General features: G+C 35.3%; 2 protein-coding genes across 2 annotated transcripts in view; one reads left to right on the plus strand and one right to left on the minus strand.

Moving 5' to 3' along the window:
• The window catches only part of LOC147068964 (uncharacterized), a 79,984-nt gene extending 73,024 nt beyond the window's left edge, over positions 1-6,960 (plus strand). The window contains exon 4 of the mRNA XM_085951189.1: positions 6,268-6,960. Within this exon, the coding sequence (XP_085807315.1) occupies positions 6,268-6,401 (134 nt within the window). The 3' untranslated portion in view covers positions 6,402-6,960. The remainder of the gene's footprint in view (positions 1-6,267) is intronic.
• Positions 6,961-9,741: 2,781 nt separating this feature from the next.
• RpS8 (ribosomal protein S8) lies at positions 9,742-16,493 on the minus strand. The gene is made up of 6 exons (XM_085951205.1): positions 16,459-16,493; positions 15,918-16,024; positions 14,822-14,921; positions 13,880-14,055; positions 12,052-12,181; positions 9,742-9,928 (listed from the first exon to the last, which is right to left on the minus strand). The coding sequence occupies exons 1-6, from the start codon at positions 16,460-16,462 to the stop codon at positions 9,819-9,821; spliced, it is 627 nt and encodes a 208-aa protein (XP_085807331.1). The 5' UTR covers positions 16,463-16,493; the 3' UTR covers positions 9,742-9,818.
• Positions 16,494-17,455: the final 962 nt, after the last annotated feature.

Genomic DNA, 17,455 nt, shown 5'->3' on the forward strand with positions numbered 1-17,455 from the left:
GGTAGGTACTAGAGTGTTGTAAGTTTAGGAAACACTCACAGTGACGTCCCTAGACAAAATGCCGCCCCTAGGCAGTGCCAAAATGCTGCCACATTTTTTTATACTTACAGTAATTTTTATCATTCTTTCATGACTCAAATATCTAAGGAATGTGTTTTATGGATACATTACTAACAAGATATAGAATATACCACTAAATCTAATTTAAATGTCATCTCTGCTTCAATAGACAACAATATTGCGAGTCTACGGTTTCGGTTTCAGATAGGTACATTTAAAAATACACCTGACAACTTTCAAAACTCGAGAGTGACTGGCATAGACTAATATACTTTTAGTGACTGGCAAACATATTTGGATAAATTTTAAATTAGGTATGTACGTGGTATTGCTGTTCACCACGAACATGACGTCCAAGGATAACGGAAGTAAACTAGACATCGCGAACTCAACAAAAAAATAAAGTCATGTTAAAACGTTTATAGTAGGTACCTAATTAATAAATTTTGTTTCCCACCAGTGAGCTAATTTAAAAAAAATGATATTTCCGTTATTACTAAGTTTATGTAGCTTTCTATGTATACCTAATGATTCTCCTCGATTGTTGCCGCCCTTTGGGTAACTGCCGCCCCCAAGCGACGCTCAATCTGCCTACCCCCACGGGTCGTCACTGTACACTCCCCTTTGACATACCTAACATAATTTTATTATTTAATTAAAATCAAAATTTCACGTTGCTAATGAAATGAATACCCACGGTGGCCGCGCGGCTTAAGCGTTGGACTATAACGCCGTGGGTCCCAGGTTCGAATCCTGGGTCTGGCAAGTACACATATTGTTTTTCAAATTGTGTGTGAGTCAGGGTGTGGACCTAATAGGTTGAGCAAGTGGCTGACATCCATTTCTCGTAAAAAACAAAATCTGTTAATACAAACCTCTACTCTGTGGAGGCCCATATGATCCTATTAGGATCGGACATGGTCGAATAATAATAAATAATAAATGAAATGAAACATCTTTAAACATCCCCCGTCGATATACCTACATAACCAACAGTATCTAACTAAAAGTTTTCTTTGTGTAATATTATTATGTTTGAAGTGACATCGTGTTTAATATTCTCGAAAACCATTACTTTTTATAATTTTCCACCCTGCCGAAGTTTGACAACCTCGAGTATCTATGTATTGTTTTTCCAATACAATGCTTTGTAATTTGTAAGGTACCATCGGTATGCAGACACGATTTATCGCAAGTGTCGAATACCTTATGTATGTACCTAACTAAAACATTGAAGTTTTCCAATAATCGTTCATTTTGAAAACCTGTCATAAATTTGCCATCAAAGGTATCACGATGTCCGTGTCACTGTACAGCAGAGTTTGCGAACCTTTTTACGTAAGCGTGCCAAAATTTCCCGAATATTATTTTTCGACTGTCTGACGTGCCAAGCACTTTTTCATGGTGGAAAAAACTTTTTTTTGAAAAGTCTTTGAGAATTCTATAAACAAGGTTTAAAAATTACAATAATTGAGTTCTATCTTTCACAGTGTTTATAGCGTGTTTTTTATTCTTTAAATATTTTTTTAATTCTTTTAAATTTTTTCAAAGAGATCGTGGGAGCATTTTAACCAAGCTTCTTTCATGTTTCCCTTCCGCCTGATGAGGTCGGTGCATTAATAATATTATGTGTGATGCATACACCGTAAGGAATGACCTATGAAATTAAACATAACGCTTATTCTTGAAGAGTATTTGCCTGCTATTTTTATACTACAACTGTCATTAAATGGCAGAAATTAAATGTCGAAATTCATGCATAAATTTGATACTTACATGAATTTCATTTCCGTTTCCGCATCAATTGGTAAATAATATTAAAAACCGTAGAAAATACTTTGTTTTTTTTTTTAATTTTGAGGTTAGCTAATAAGTGTCAACAAACTATCAAATCATACTATCACAAACAAACAATCGACCATTGCCTGATACCCAATCACGAATCAAATCGCGAAAATACCTTTTAATGAAATCCGTTCCGTTATCATAATATAGTTCTAGATTTTTTTGGGCATAGTAAATAGATATGAACGTCATTGTAGTTATTGATTGGTATATTTCTATATAATCAATGACATTTGACACATTTGGTTAGTTTGATTAGTTGAAAAAAACACCACCGGAGCGCGACCATCTATTTTGACCAATGCATGAGCATTTGACACATTTGGTTTAGTTGCAAAAAACACCACCGTAGCGCTACTATCTATTTTGCCCGATGCATGAACTAGGCAGAAAAATTACTGCCGAATTCACGCACTCTGCAGATATTTTGCCTAATTTATGAATAAGGCAACGGGCTTGCATTTTTTATGAAATAGGCAAAATTTTGCCGATTTTATGTAATACGCAATTTCACGCATTCGGCGTAACATATATAGGTACTGAGATCCCCGGGGTTCCAGCGGCTAGCTCAGGAGTCCATCGAACCCCGGATTCACAAAAAAAAGAAATTCAAACGGTTGGAGTGTAAATAAAACACGGTCTTTCGTGCTCGTAACGTGGTCTTCTTATATTTTACATTTTCTTTAAACGTTTACATATTTTGTTTTAACAATAAGTTTCGCAGGTCCTATCCTATCGGAAAGGGGACGCTTACTGTTTTTTTTTTTCTTTTTCAAACTTCGCGTACCCACGCCATTCCACAAAAAGGACTCTCGTGATTGGCCAAATTTTATCGCGTGATGTTTTTTGATTTCACGAATCACGAGGACCACCCTGGCGCAGGCGCGTCGAAATTTGGACGTTGCCGACAAGCGCGGCAAAATTTATTATTTTTGAATCCTTATATTTAGTCTTAAAATTATCTCTTTCATCCATCATCATTTTTACTTTTTAAATTAAAAAAAAATACTTACGTGGTTGAGCAAGGAATCAGATTAGATGTTTTATGAAGCCGTTTCTAGAGGTCAGGGTTACGTTTCGACTTGAGCTACTAAATGATTATTTTACACCGGGAGAAGCCCGCCTGTAACAGGGGTGTATCAGTACTTTGTAAAACTTTTTTGTAAAACAAATATTTTTTAAATTATTATAATTATTATTTTTCCTCTTCAAAATAAAACATTTGTGTGCCATGCAAAATCATCTTGCGTGCCACTATTGGTACGCTTCGCCATCACTCCTGTAGAGTGTAAAATGTAGAGATGATTAATTTATTATATTTTACAGAACCGATAATGGATAATAATTCGAGGCTGGGGCTCTCAACCTTTCAGATTTCGATTTTAATAAGTAGGTACCTAGATATCTTTGTTTCCATAAAAATGTGACGTCATATGGATACTGCGTGTTTACTATATTATAGTGATTTATCCAACCATCTTCCTCCGGAGTTTGAGACATGGGTGTATGCAGTGGCGACTCTAGCATCTTTTAATAAGTGGGGTCAGATGGCGTGAAATATCTAATAAGTACCTACCTAATCAATATTAATCAAAGCGTAAAAAACATATCTTTTTTAGCTAATACTTCATCGTCATATGCCTCCTGCGTTCGAAAGAATCTTATTGCTACAAGAAAAAAAAATAGTCTTTTCAAGGATACACTCGCCGTCAACCATGTTTTTTGGTAAACTGTTCGGAGGTTAATGCTTTTTTTGTTTTGATTAGTTCATACACAATAACTAAATCTGTTGGTAACTGGTTGGTGAGGTCCTAGTCGTTTCACTTTTTGTTTGTCTTCAAATGTCAATGTACTGAAAGGTACTGAACTTATATTTCAATAAATGAACCACCTCATTCATCATAATACCTAATATTATTTATCAAAATTATTTTACTAACGTGAATTTCATCTATCCACAACTAGTACATTACAATAATTAATATTTAGGTAGGTAGGTAATACAAATTAATATTGATTTAATTAACTGTAATAGCACATACCTACTCTTTGTTATTATCATTCAAGATAATATTATAAATTATTATACTTACCTAGTATGTATTAACAAATATATTTTAAAACTTAAGGAGATATATGACATATTTGATCACTTACTGGCAACTAACTAATAAACTAAACCGGTGGGTCATGGGATATGAATTTTCAGCCGACCGACAAAATAACTTCATAATATATTATAAACTCACAGTTATGCAAGACCAGGTATTTACTACAGTGTCCCCGGTCCAGCATCGGTACATGCGAGTAAAATGTGCATAGCACGTGCAGAACACAGACCTACACACCTACAGACGTACGCATTGTTCAGCTTCCTTATGAATGAATTTTGAGAATAACAGGGGCCACCGAATTTCGACCCCAGAAGTATCGTTGTATTGTACTATGTAGGTAGAGCCAAAACTCACATAGAGCATTAGGGATGGGCCAAGAAACAAGAATCAAGGATGGGCAAACAGTACAAATAAAATATATACTTAATTAATTTTATACAAAATCAATGTATTATGGTAGGAACGTATAACATGAATATTCAATTGAATATTGACTATATAATGATGAGGGGACCGGGGTCTGTCCCCAAGGTACCCAAAGGAAGAGCCGCCCCTGGGTGTATGCATACTGTAGGACACAAGTAAATTTTTGACTATACAAGGTATATTCGATGCCAAGCTCTATGAGCTTGGACTTATCACTCGACCAACATGTCCATGTGGCGGAGAACAACAAGAAGCATATCACATCCTTTGGGAATCTGCGAAAATGTGTACGTACGGAAGGAAATGGAAGAGATGATGTATCTATAGTCTATGGAAGAGATGCTCATGTCGGTCCAACCAGCTGTTGGGCCCATCGGGCCACCCGACTTTATTTCTTTTAAGACATTTGCGCCGTCTTACTGCAGACGTTAAGATCTCTTCACATAGTTTTGAATGTCAGTATTGTTAAACTTTTTATTAAATTATACCTAGGTATATCTTTTCAATAATATATCGATCAGTCATTTATTTTTTGTTGGTTAACCGTGGTTCTCTCTCCCGTGGGCACTTTTTGTTAGAATGAGTCACAGTAAAATCAGTCAAAGCATACCTACGTGGGCGCGTGGCCATGGCCCCCACAAAGGGAGGGCTGACAGGGCTCTAGCCTGGGGGCCCGGGCTCAGGACGGGCCCGGCGTGACGAGTCGACCAGATAAGTGAGATAAACACAGATCACAAATTTGCTCAATTATTAATATAATAATTTGCTTAATTATTTAAAAAATTTGGTTTTACGATGCAATTTTTAACTGTGTGCCGATACTCGACAACTCCATAATTCAAATGGATGTACATATTAAAACTACAAAAAATCGTTAAAAATACAACTTAATTTTACCGCGTACGTCATTTGGAAAACAACAGATGAAAAAAAACTGCTGAAGCTTCACAGCAAATGTACGGCCTCGTGATACGCTCGATTAAGACCGAGTGTGGTGCCGGGCGATTGGCTTGGAGGGGTCTATATTTATGTTGTAGGACTTTTAAGAATAAAAATAGATCTGTATCTAGGTATGTATTTTTTCCGACACAAACGTGTAATTAAAAACTCTGCCATTCTTGCTAGTGTTGATGTGACCTCTGATAACCATGGCCTCCACAAGGGGAGGGGGCTGACAGGGCTCTAGCCTAGGGGCCCGGCGTGGCGAGTTGACCAGATAAATGAGATAAACACACATCTTAAATTTGCTCTAATAGTTTAAAAAAGTCCCTATTGCAGTTTGGGATTATTACCATTTTAAAATATAATATAGTTTAATGTAATTTTTGGTTATGTGTTGATACTTGGCAACTCCATAATTGTGTTAAAAAATTGCTAAAATACACTGAATTTTATTTGACCTCAGACACCATTTAGGAAACGCCACTGTGCCAGACTGCATGACCTTAGCGATAGGTAGGGGGTTGCTAATGATCCTGGCCTGGGTGCCCGTTTCAGAATGTGGGGGCCATGCTGATAACTATCTAAGAAATCCAAATCAGTTGTTTAACCCAGGGTGTAGAACTAACCTAACTTGCCATCGGCGATGCCAATTGAGAGGTCAATCGCAGTTGGCATGGGAAGCTCGAAAAACTGATCACAATAATATGTATGTCAAATATATGTGGCTCTAGAGACCTGTTTAATTTTAAAGCAGGTGTCTCCTGCACCTATCGGTCACGAGATTAGCAGCATCTGCCATAACTGTTTTTTTGTAGCTAACATGACTTCCTTTACAATAATATTGTACTGACGTTTGTAACCAATACTTCTCTTTTTCCAGGATATGTGCAGAACCACGCCCCAGTAGACTTTGCAGCAACTCATCCGTTCTTATTCTTTGTGATGGACTCAGCAATTCACGTATCTTTGATGGCCGGCAAGATCGTTAACCCACTCAATTCTCGCATATTGTGAGAACTAATAAATTACACAATATGTATCTACATTCTACACCATCATTGGACAATAAATATATTATAGTGCGACTTTTATACTGTGGTTGACACGTCATAACTGCCATCTGGGTATCCAAAACCCATTTCTTTCACTTGCCCCGCTTCCGTCCTTACACACTACGCTATGTCATGTCAGCCACAATATACAAGTTACACTGCAGGTATTAAATGTGCACAAGCAACCAACTGACGATTATGTTGAATCTAGGAAAATAATAAAAGAAAAGATTCCAAATGTGAAAACATAACCACACTGATAAAAAATGTGTTTGTTTATTTTAATACTTACTTCACAATATTTTTTAATTGTTTTAACCATTATTTATTAGGGTTGCTAATCATGATAAACTAATCATGATAAAAAAAAAACTGCTGTTACTGTTACCTACATTGTGAGTATTTGAGAATTAGTTGGTTGCCATTTGCATAAATAAATACTATGAATTATTAGCTAAGGATGGGAATCCAGAAACCCATAATGGTGTAGTGAATGCTTGAAGAAACTGGTCATGATTAACCGGTTAAGTGCCCAGAGCATCTTTGGACGCCTTAATTACACCGATTCTTACGTTAATTACAATCAATTAACTAATTGCGGCATAGAAAGGATTAACAATGCTGAAAAGGAAGCATCTATAAAATATCTAAAATTATCTATCATTTAATGGCAATATTTTGGGAATGGGACGACTGGACGCCGCACTGTCGTAGACACGAATACAGAATGTAGACGAGGTATTTTTTTTAATCAGTTTTTATCTACTACTTAGTAGTTTTAATTCATTTTACTCTTAACATAATGTTTTTTTTATTACGGATTGAGAATTACCATGCCTAACGCTTTATATAAAATAAAAAACTCTTTTTTCGTTGGAACTTAAACATATGCACGATTAAATCATTATTTACGTGTGCATATTTAAATTCTCGCCAACTATTAAATCATAATATAATAATTTAAATATAAATAATATTAAATATTTTTTTTTAAGTACCTATAAGTACCTAACGTCTATTTAATTTGGCGTCCAGTTGTCCCGGCACCAAATCGTCCTAGACCCAATATTTAATACCTATTATGGTTGGGTTTTTTTTTCTGATCATGTCCGATCCTAATAGGATCATATCGTCACCGTTCAGGCAAAAGTCACCAACCCTGAAAATGGCAGTTTTGAGTTGAGTATGTCACACGAACCGTAAAATTATGTTCTTTAAGATGCAAAAGTCACCACGGTACATTAGTTAGTAAAATGTTGCTTAAATCTGAATTATTTGTTTTCCACTGACTTTCGATAAAATCTTAACAAGCAAAAGTCATTATAGGTGAATAGACATTATTGACTCCAAAAAAATAAATCCTTCGTTATAAACTTATAAATATACAAGCAAAAGTCACTATACTATGGATGGTGAGTTTTACTGATTTGTCATTTGAAAACTTCTAACACTTGTCTGAAATATGCAAAAATAACCAAACAGGAATAGTTTACCTTAGCTTGTTATAATAAGATCGCTTTGGTCAGATTATTAACAAGCAAAAGTCACCAAGCCATAATTGAGCTACCTTACCTCCTTCAAAACCTTCTAGATGTTTTAATTAGCATCAAAAAGTAAAAGTACCTTAAAAAAATTATTAAGAACACATAAGAAAATAATGTAATGTAGATAAAACCTTAAAAACATTTAAATCTGATTTTTCCTGCATTTTCAAACTTTCAAATTGCGATATCTCAAAACTATGTTTTTAGGGTTGGTGACTTTTGCCTGAACGGTGACGATATGGGCCTCCACAGAGTAGAGGTTTGTATTAACAGATATTGTTTTTTACGAGAAATGGATGTCAGCCACTTGCTCAGGGTTGGGTTTAGTCGTGTCAATATAAATATGAACATTAATTCGTTGATATGGACATTTGAGAGAATATGACGTATTAAAGCTATCGTTTCACTATTCAACTCCACTTGTGTTGTGAAGTATTGGAAACGCGGTAGTTTTATTTATATGGTTACTACTTGTAAATTGTACGTACCACATTTCACTGTAAGCTGTCTTACAAGAGATGACTGTATAGCATCGAGATCAAAAAAATAGTTGTTCGAGGACCATTGCAGTGTTGTTACAATTTTATTAAATTCAATAAGAACATTAATTTGATATTGATTGATTGATGAAAGTCGTTTTTATCAGTTGCTTGATAGGTGACTCAATACTTATGAGCACCCGCCAGAATTTTATATAAATTATTCTATTTTTAATTTACCTACCTACATATTATTTTCTTGTCTTTCCCATGTTTTCTAGTGATTTTTACTATGTATTTTATTTAGACATGAATTTGATCTCAATACTATTCAGCCATCTATTTCCGATACATCTCACACATGGTGATACTGCCAACTGCATGAATTTCTGATCACGGTGATCCCTGGACTAATACTCTGTGTATTTACAGATCGAGGGATGATTTTGTGAAAATGCGATAAAAATTAGCTCATGTTTTGTCCTTTTTTTAATGTTCTAAATAATTATTAATTAAATTCTCTCTAAATAACGAAGATCAATACTTTTGCCTCATTTGAATTGAAGGTTTACATTAATTAACAGATGAGATTTATACTAATTCTTTTGTAAAATATGTTCCTTGGTCGATTAATGCATGGATTATAGTGCATATTTTTTATTGAACTGATTTTCAATGAAAAATATACGTCTTTATAATCCTTTGAATTTACTTGCCACAATATTTTATTGAGAACATTCTATTAAAAGAAATATTTGAAACAACAGATGTTTTATTCTACCTGGTATTATCCACTTTGCAAAATGCTGATAGTCAAGATATTGAAGAAACTCTACTCTACAAAGACGGAGCCGGAATGTATCACGAATGTCAAGCAGAAAAAACTAGTGATTAAATTATCTGCAAGACTAATAATTTAAAATCAATGTTTTCTGTATATCGAATTTTCTTGTTAAAATTATACATAAGATATTTCATTTATATTATGTTTAGCCCATTTCATGTAATAGTCAATTTCGCACATTCGGCGTAACATACATACAGTAGATAGAACCTCAATATAACAAACAAAATATCCGGTCAAATGTGAAATTTTTGTGTCGTAGCTTGTAAAAAATGTTCTGCACATGATAAACACCTCATTCCTCTCGCACTCAAATTAGAGTCATAATGATTTGGTTACACCGCGCAAGGAAATCAGATGATTTCGCAACAGTCGCATGACCTTAATAATTAATTTTATGTTGATAGGACAGGGATAAGAAACAAAAAAACATAGTTGTATTCGGTGTGTAATAAAACAAACTTTATTCACTCCACATTTTGTCCTTATTTATACAATTATTTTGTAGATGTTTATTTTGCCTTCTTAGATTTTATTTTTCTAAGATAGAATTCCAACTCCTTTCCCTCGATGACGTAGCCGTCAGCGCGGCCGCACTGACCTGGTCGGGATCTCAAGCAAGCTGAAAACAACAACAAAACACCACATAAATAATTATGCACCAAATTTCACAAAAGATAATGTCTGTGGCACTCAAAATCTAGTTGTTTGTAAAAGCATAAGACGAGGTTTACATAAAACAAAACAAAAGAGACACCAACGCTTTATAGCGACTTCCTAAAACTGATTGATTTTAGACTTATCAGTATATTCACACAACGCATGCATTTAACATACATAAATCCTTATTACATTTAGTCCGCCCCATGTCAAAGAAATGGATCTATTTTACTCACAAACATAAGTACACTTACATTCCAATGATTCCAAAATGTAACGTACATTTCTTTGACCCAAAGGACCCAACTTTCCTACAAAAATACATCAATGATTTCGGGTACAGATATGTACATTCAGTTTTTAGAGAAATTGATATACACAAAATTCCTACATAAAATCTGCATCATACTTCTATCCTATATGTAGGTTATCTACAAAGATTTAATTGGATTTTCAATCAATTTTTCAAAATATACAAAACCGAATTCACATCGGCTTTGCACGAAACCATTGACATTATAAATTTCAAGACAAGGGTGCATGGGACTACATATGTAGGACAATTTTTCAATTTAACAGTGTAATCAAAAAATATAGAATATTTACAATAATTAGGATACGTTTACATTCATCCACAATCTTTGAAACAACTACCCTTTCAATAAATAATAGAAAACACTGAAATTGCGTGGATTTTACAAAATAACCTGTGAACGTAGAATCAATCTCTCAGAGTAACTATGACATTGCTGATCATTAATAACCTCTAGAAATGATTCAAAACGAATCAAGACTGGTCGAGGTATCAAGCAAACTCTATCATCATCGAGACTGTATTAAAATATACTATAAAAATTATAAGTTTCTCAATTATTTTTTCAAAGAATAAGCAATAATTCCTGCCTGAACAATGAATGGTACAGGTATGAGGCAGCTTTGAATTGACATTCGAATTTGAACTCGGAAAAGACAAACCCTTCCCCTATGGCGCATGCACACACAAATAAAATTCATTTAATCTATATGCACTTCGTTTGATCGCACGATCATCGGGTCTAAGCGCATACTTCAGACAACCCTTTATCTTTCTCTCACTATTTGATTTTATCGACATTCACAAAACCAAACTTATTGAAATGAAACACATTGTCACACATTACTGACGTCAGCCTGTCAGGAAGCACCAAATTTTCAGCGTGAGACGCCTAAATATTCAGAACTCAAGAAACATCACATTTCCGTTTGCTATGTACGCAGCTGCAATTCAGGCTAAACGTGGATGAACAGTTAATTAAACGGCAGATCAACATTTGGGTAGTTACGGCAGCAGCGTTGTATAAATAAATAGTAAAACTGACCAATTTTAAAATTTTGTGTCTTATGCTGTTTAGCGTGCGTTCCTGATGATTGAATCAGTCAAGTGACTATCGTACTAGTCTGTGGTGTTCATGCGTGCACTGACATTATTTGACCAATACAATCGTCCCCATGTACCCGCCTAGCCTTAATCCACAGTTGAAACGTCGAAAACGTTCCAACTGGCATATTATCAGTGTACAAAAATATGTCCTAAGAAAAACAATGATCAGCAATTAAGAAAAATAAAATATTTGTATGGACTAGAAAGATATTAGGATTGATGTTATTGATCGTACTGTATAAAATCGGACAGACCAGCGGGGGGCAATGGCCAGCAAAACTGTCAAAAGACGTGCGCGCACTATGAATGGTATGGATCCCGTACGACGATCTTTTTGAACTGTCAAAAGTGACATTCATAAGTAAATTGCATTGTTCGCCCATAGACTGCCATAGTTGAATAGTTGTTAGCCATTCGTCCAACACATTGGTTTCTTGCGAATTTTACCAAGTCATGGATTGAACTGAACACCCACAGATTCAACACAGCCGCTCCACCGAATGAGGACACGATAACAAAGAAGTTTTGTGAATTTCAACTAAACCACATCCATAAAGTCAGCAAGTTACAGTAGTGCCGTGTTTGTACGTGCAGGGAACCAAGTTGACTTTGCTTTTGACTCTACACGTAGACTGATATAGGAAAAAGTAAATTGGGTAACTCACCGAGCAGCCTGCCGGTGTGGAATTGCTCTTCAAGCGCCGGCTCAACCTTGGCCGTTCGCTGGAGGGTGGCGTATTTCTTGGCCGTCTTCTTGTTCACTTTCTTCTCCAGGATCTTCTCTTCAGCCTCCGTCTGGAGCAGTCAAACACCACAATATAGTAAGAGTTAGTGAGAGTAAATTAGTAGGACTGGCTGGTACGAAGCGGTGTTACAATAGCATCAGAGTATTATTTCACGGTGATAATCATATGGTATCAGCTGACACGCAAATTTATCATCATATGCAACACTTCATTCAATAAGTCATTGAAGCAAGGGTAGCAGAAGTTAATTTACGGTAAAGGCACATTTTTTTTAATCTAATACATTTAAAATAATTACATAATCCCTTTACTGTTTACAAGTGAATTATTTTTCAGTTTTACTTTCAAATAACTACAAATTTTTAAGGGGACTTTAGGTTTGAGGGTTTAATATTCAACAAATATGTAAATGAAAGGACAACCATATTATTATACTTCTCCAACATTTACAATACTCTCATATTAGAAAATCATACAAATAAGTAACATTGTGTATATTCTCCAATTAGCAAGATATGACTATAAGGGTATACACCTCAAAACTCAAATCAGGCAACCAACTGCGGCAGACATTGATAGAAAAAATGGACATTCTTTTAACGTAAGGTTGTTAATCCAATACATAAACACTGTTGTTAATTCAGCTTATTTTACTATAAATATACCACAGCGTGAAGTTCCATAGTTTCGGCAAAAAAGATGGATTTGGAAAAGCGCCGTGTGACAGAAAGCTATGTAATAGGGTTGATGTAAGTGCAGTTAAGAATAGCAACCCCATTCGTCCAGCTAACTCTTTACACTACAAGGGATCGTATCTGCGCATGTTCAAAAGTGTGTAAGTCCCACATTATTTTACTTACAAAAGGAAGTAAGTTGGCAGTGCCTAAACGGAGGTATTGAACATGTCAAGACTATTTTTTTTTGTATACCTATTCAATAAAAACATTATAACACTTTGTATTTCGAAGGAATATAACATTCATCGCACTCAACCTAGGGTAAGGTGGTATAGTGGGAAACCAATCCGACAATTCACACATTCTTGCCCTTTTTCACTGCATTATTAATTATATCGAACTCGTGCTGAAGAGGCATTATGTTTAATTCGCATTGTCAAAAGACGATCGAAAAACATCAAACGCGTATTGCGAGAAATGGGGGTCGTCATGTGTGTTTTGCTATATCTCCACCTAATGATATTGATGATCAATTATTTTTATAAATAATATGTAGTGATTTGATAGCCAAGGAATAGTTAATCCGATATTCCCTGTAATATTGTCAAAAGTATATCGATACTTGCAAATGACAGAGTGAATAATTGAGCTCTACATGTGAATATGGTAATGTGCAGGACACCAGTCATCAGGTGGCCCACCCTCGAATCGGGTTTCATATACAATGACATGTGACGGCTAATCGTGAGTGCAGAACTACATATTATAAGGTTATTTTAAGGTTTATTTTTGGCGAAACAAAAGTAACAATGAGGCTATTTAGAATACTACTTCATTGCTAGGTTTATTTTGTCAAAAATAAACACTTTGAACTTTGCAGTATTAGGCTCACATAATGACAAGGCAGGCCAGGCCATCTCCATTTTAATATTTTGAAGAGAAGCAGCATAATTCTGGACATCAAGTATTTGAAAGTAGCCTAAGCAACTTCTCCGAAATGTAAAAGAAAGAACACACAGCGACAACCTAAAAACAACAAAGGTAACGGGTGGTGTCAGAATTGTGCTCACCAGCTTGGCTCCCTTCTTCCGGCCCAAAGGCAGAACGTAGTGGCTCTCGTACCATTGTCTGAATGGAGTAGCATCGATCACCACGATGGCGTTCTTCACCAGAGTTTTGGTTCTCACCAATTCATTGTTTGACGCGTTGTACACCACATCAATGATACGGGTCCTTCGGGTGGTGCCTGATCAAACCGACAAAATAAAAATATTGTATTTTGATGCAATTATCCGATGACGGCTGGGTGGGAATATTAGTGGGATGAATTGATTCTTAGATAATTTGCAGAGAAAGTGAAAAAATACTTTTTGCTGATCTTTAACAGTGTCAATTTATTTATATCATAAGTGTTTACAGAAGATAGAGATAACTTTTTGATTAAATCCTGACCAATTTATTTGTAGTCATCATTCCCTCCCAATTACCATTATAAATGCAACTGGTTTTAAAGAATACAAACCAATATATTATATTGCGAATTGAACATATTTTTAGTTTTACCCATGAAATAATTGTAAAAAGTGCGCAATATAAAAATCTGTCCAAACTCAGTCTCACAAAAGTGGAATATATTGATTAAATGTAGCAACTTCCAGTATTGGCATTACCAAAGGCGGGCGGGCTAATTCAACACTTTTGAAAGTGATACGGCGTATGCTCTCAATTTCTCAGATATTCATTTAGATTTTAGGACATGACCCATTTATTCACATTATGAACTATGTACATAACACCTTATCTAAAGCCAACTAGGAATGGAACACGGAAGGAGCTATGGAGAATGCCATTCAGCTGTGGATCATTTTCAAGTAACCACAACAGGGTTTCTAGATAAAGATGTGAAAATATATCCAATAATATCTTCATATTTCATAGAAGAGACAAAATAAGCCAGGATCTTTAATTGAACCATATAGATGGAATGGTGGGTTAATGTATCATTTACTCACATTCTGAGCCCCAGGCGAAGTTTCCGGTCTCCAGACGGAGAGCACGGTATTTCAAGTTGCCTCCGCGTGTACGCACAACGTGAATGCGTTGGGTTCCAAGCTGAAAGCAATGACATTTACATTCCAATGAAATTCAATATAGGTATAATAATATATTTTTTTTAATTAATTAATATTGAAATCATATTGTACTTAATTGAATAACTGGGATGTCAAAAATTTAAGTTAAATCAGAATAAAAATAATATGGACAAACACCCTTAAGCAGAATTGATTTCAGCTATTTGAATTATTAAAACAAATCTAGGTATAACAAAAAAACTTATTAAGGCTTGGTAATTGTTAGAAAATGAAATGATCATATTCTTCTTAGGGGTCGCCCATAGATGACTTTCGGTGTCTCTGTCACCCATTCTGTCCGTCACATTATTTTTAAAATTGTTGAAAAAATATTTGATCAGAAAAATTCAGTTTACAATATGCAATCCTATAAACCCCCCCCCCCCTGCCCGTTACACGTTTGCCTTCAATCATCACATTATACAGACACCTCTGTGATTGAGGATTGATTTAATTTAGTTACGACCGCTGAAGTCTGGAAGATTATATGAAAGGGGTGAATTACCATTTTAGGTAATTCTCATTTTACCAATCAAACAGTGGGATGTTATTGCGACACATTTTTTTAAGAGGAAGTTATTGGAATTCATCCATTATTGCCCATACTCTGGATCCTCACATCTGAAAATATCATTTAACAAAACTCCAGGAGAGAATTAAGAATGGCAACAGTCTTGATACCATAATGGTCGACGAACCAACAAAAGGGCACATTAATTTTGGTAAATATCTATGTCTCAATATCTGACAGTAAATCGTATGACTAAAAACGGGTGAGATGGCCTTAAAGAGTCGAATTGAATACAAGCAAAGAAATCAGAGTAACTATGACAGCTATTCACAAAACCACTAGAACAAGTTTAAAACAAACTGACATGATAGTGGTCTCTGGCTATACGTTATCATCATTTAAATCTGGCAAACAACGACTGGCGGCAGACGAAAACTTTAAATATAGTTGAAGAAGTTGACTTACCCTGGTGTTGGCAGCAGGGCGACCTAACTCGTACTTCCTCTTCTTGCGAAGAGGCTTCCTTTTGCCTCCGGTAGCCCTCCTTTTATGGAAATGATCTCGGCTGATACCTAGAAACCATTCCTATCATCAGTTTCCGAAGAAACAATGCGAAGACAACACGTTTACTTTCCATTTCCGTGCGCTGACGTTAGAACCTAACCTCATAAACAAACTGCGTAAAGCGTGCTGAAAGACGTTAAGACACTTTCAATTTGGCTTCATATTTAATAGATATGACCATTAATTATGTTGGATAGATAAGAGTGACACTTATTCACGAATGGTTAGCGAAAATAAAAACATGTCAGTCGGACCGAGAGCCGACTTGCGAAACTTCACTGACTGAACTCAGAACTTCCAAGATACATCACATCGAAAATATCACAAAAACTGTAACTAGATGAAAATACAATTTAAGAAACACCTTTATTTGAAGTCTTTTGACTTTTATATAGTCGGATGAAACTAGATTTTATTTCAGAATTTTATAGCATGCACTCACCCATATTGCCGACGAGCTAAAGAAAGAGAATAGACAAATTTACTAATCTACCAGAGACAACAATATACAAATAATAATATTGCAGGACTTCAAATAGGTAGGTAGGTATCTGCTTGTTTTTTATTCTACCTACCTATATTTCAATTACGTGCAAAATCAATTAAATTTGGGGGGAAAAAATTAAAACTATTAGGTACCTACCTACTACTATTTATTTACGAATCAACCATTACGTGCACAGACAAAAAAAATATGTGCGCAAATATAATATTATTATGCAACCAAAAATTTTTGACAATTTGAAGTTGGTTCCTCCAGGTTAATGCCAGCGCTCCATTGGCGAGCCAAAAGTCCGACGACAATAAGTCTTCAGATTTTTCTACGTTCTGCTACTGGCCAACAGACGTTCAACGAAACGAGTATATAATTAATTTGACGAGTAAAACAGTCGACTTTGACAGCATAGATAATATACGTATATCTGACAGTTAAATCGTGATGGCGTTAAATGATACCGACGTTTTATGTTTTTTGGGTTATTGGGTGGCAGATAATGTAATAACGAAGCAAAGGGTACACAAATACTGGGTGAAACATTGGATAAGGAAACGAACGACATTATCCCACACAAATTTAATACGAGAATTGCGTTTGCAACCGAGCGATTTCCGCAATTATTTGCGAATGTCGGAGGATGTATACACAGAACTGTATAATTTGGTCTCCCCATTTATTTAAAAAAAAATACTATGATGAGGGAAGCTATTTCTCCTCATGATAGATTATGTGCAACCCTGCGATTTTTGGCTGCCGGCGGAACATTCACTGACTTGCATTATAGAACTGCGATTGGAAGACAAACTCTGGGCAAGATAATTCCCGAAACTTGCCAAGTCATCATTGACGTTTTGAAAGGAGAATATTTCAAGGTGTGTATTATATTATACGTCATCTAATAAAGTTGGGCAAATTTACAAATATATCATTAACAAGTAGA

Source organism: Rhyacophila brunnea, unplaced genomic scaffold (assembly GCF_057557595.1).
Source record: "Rhyacophila brunnea isolate RB1 unplaced genomic scaffold, BYU_Rbru_1.0 scaffold_24, whole genome shotgun sequence".
Lineage (NCBI taxonomy): Eukaryota > Metazoa > Arthropoda > Insecta > Trichoptera > Rhyacophilidae > Rhyacophila > Rhyacophila brunnea.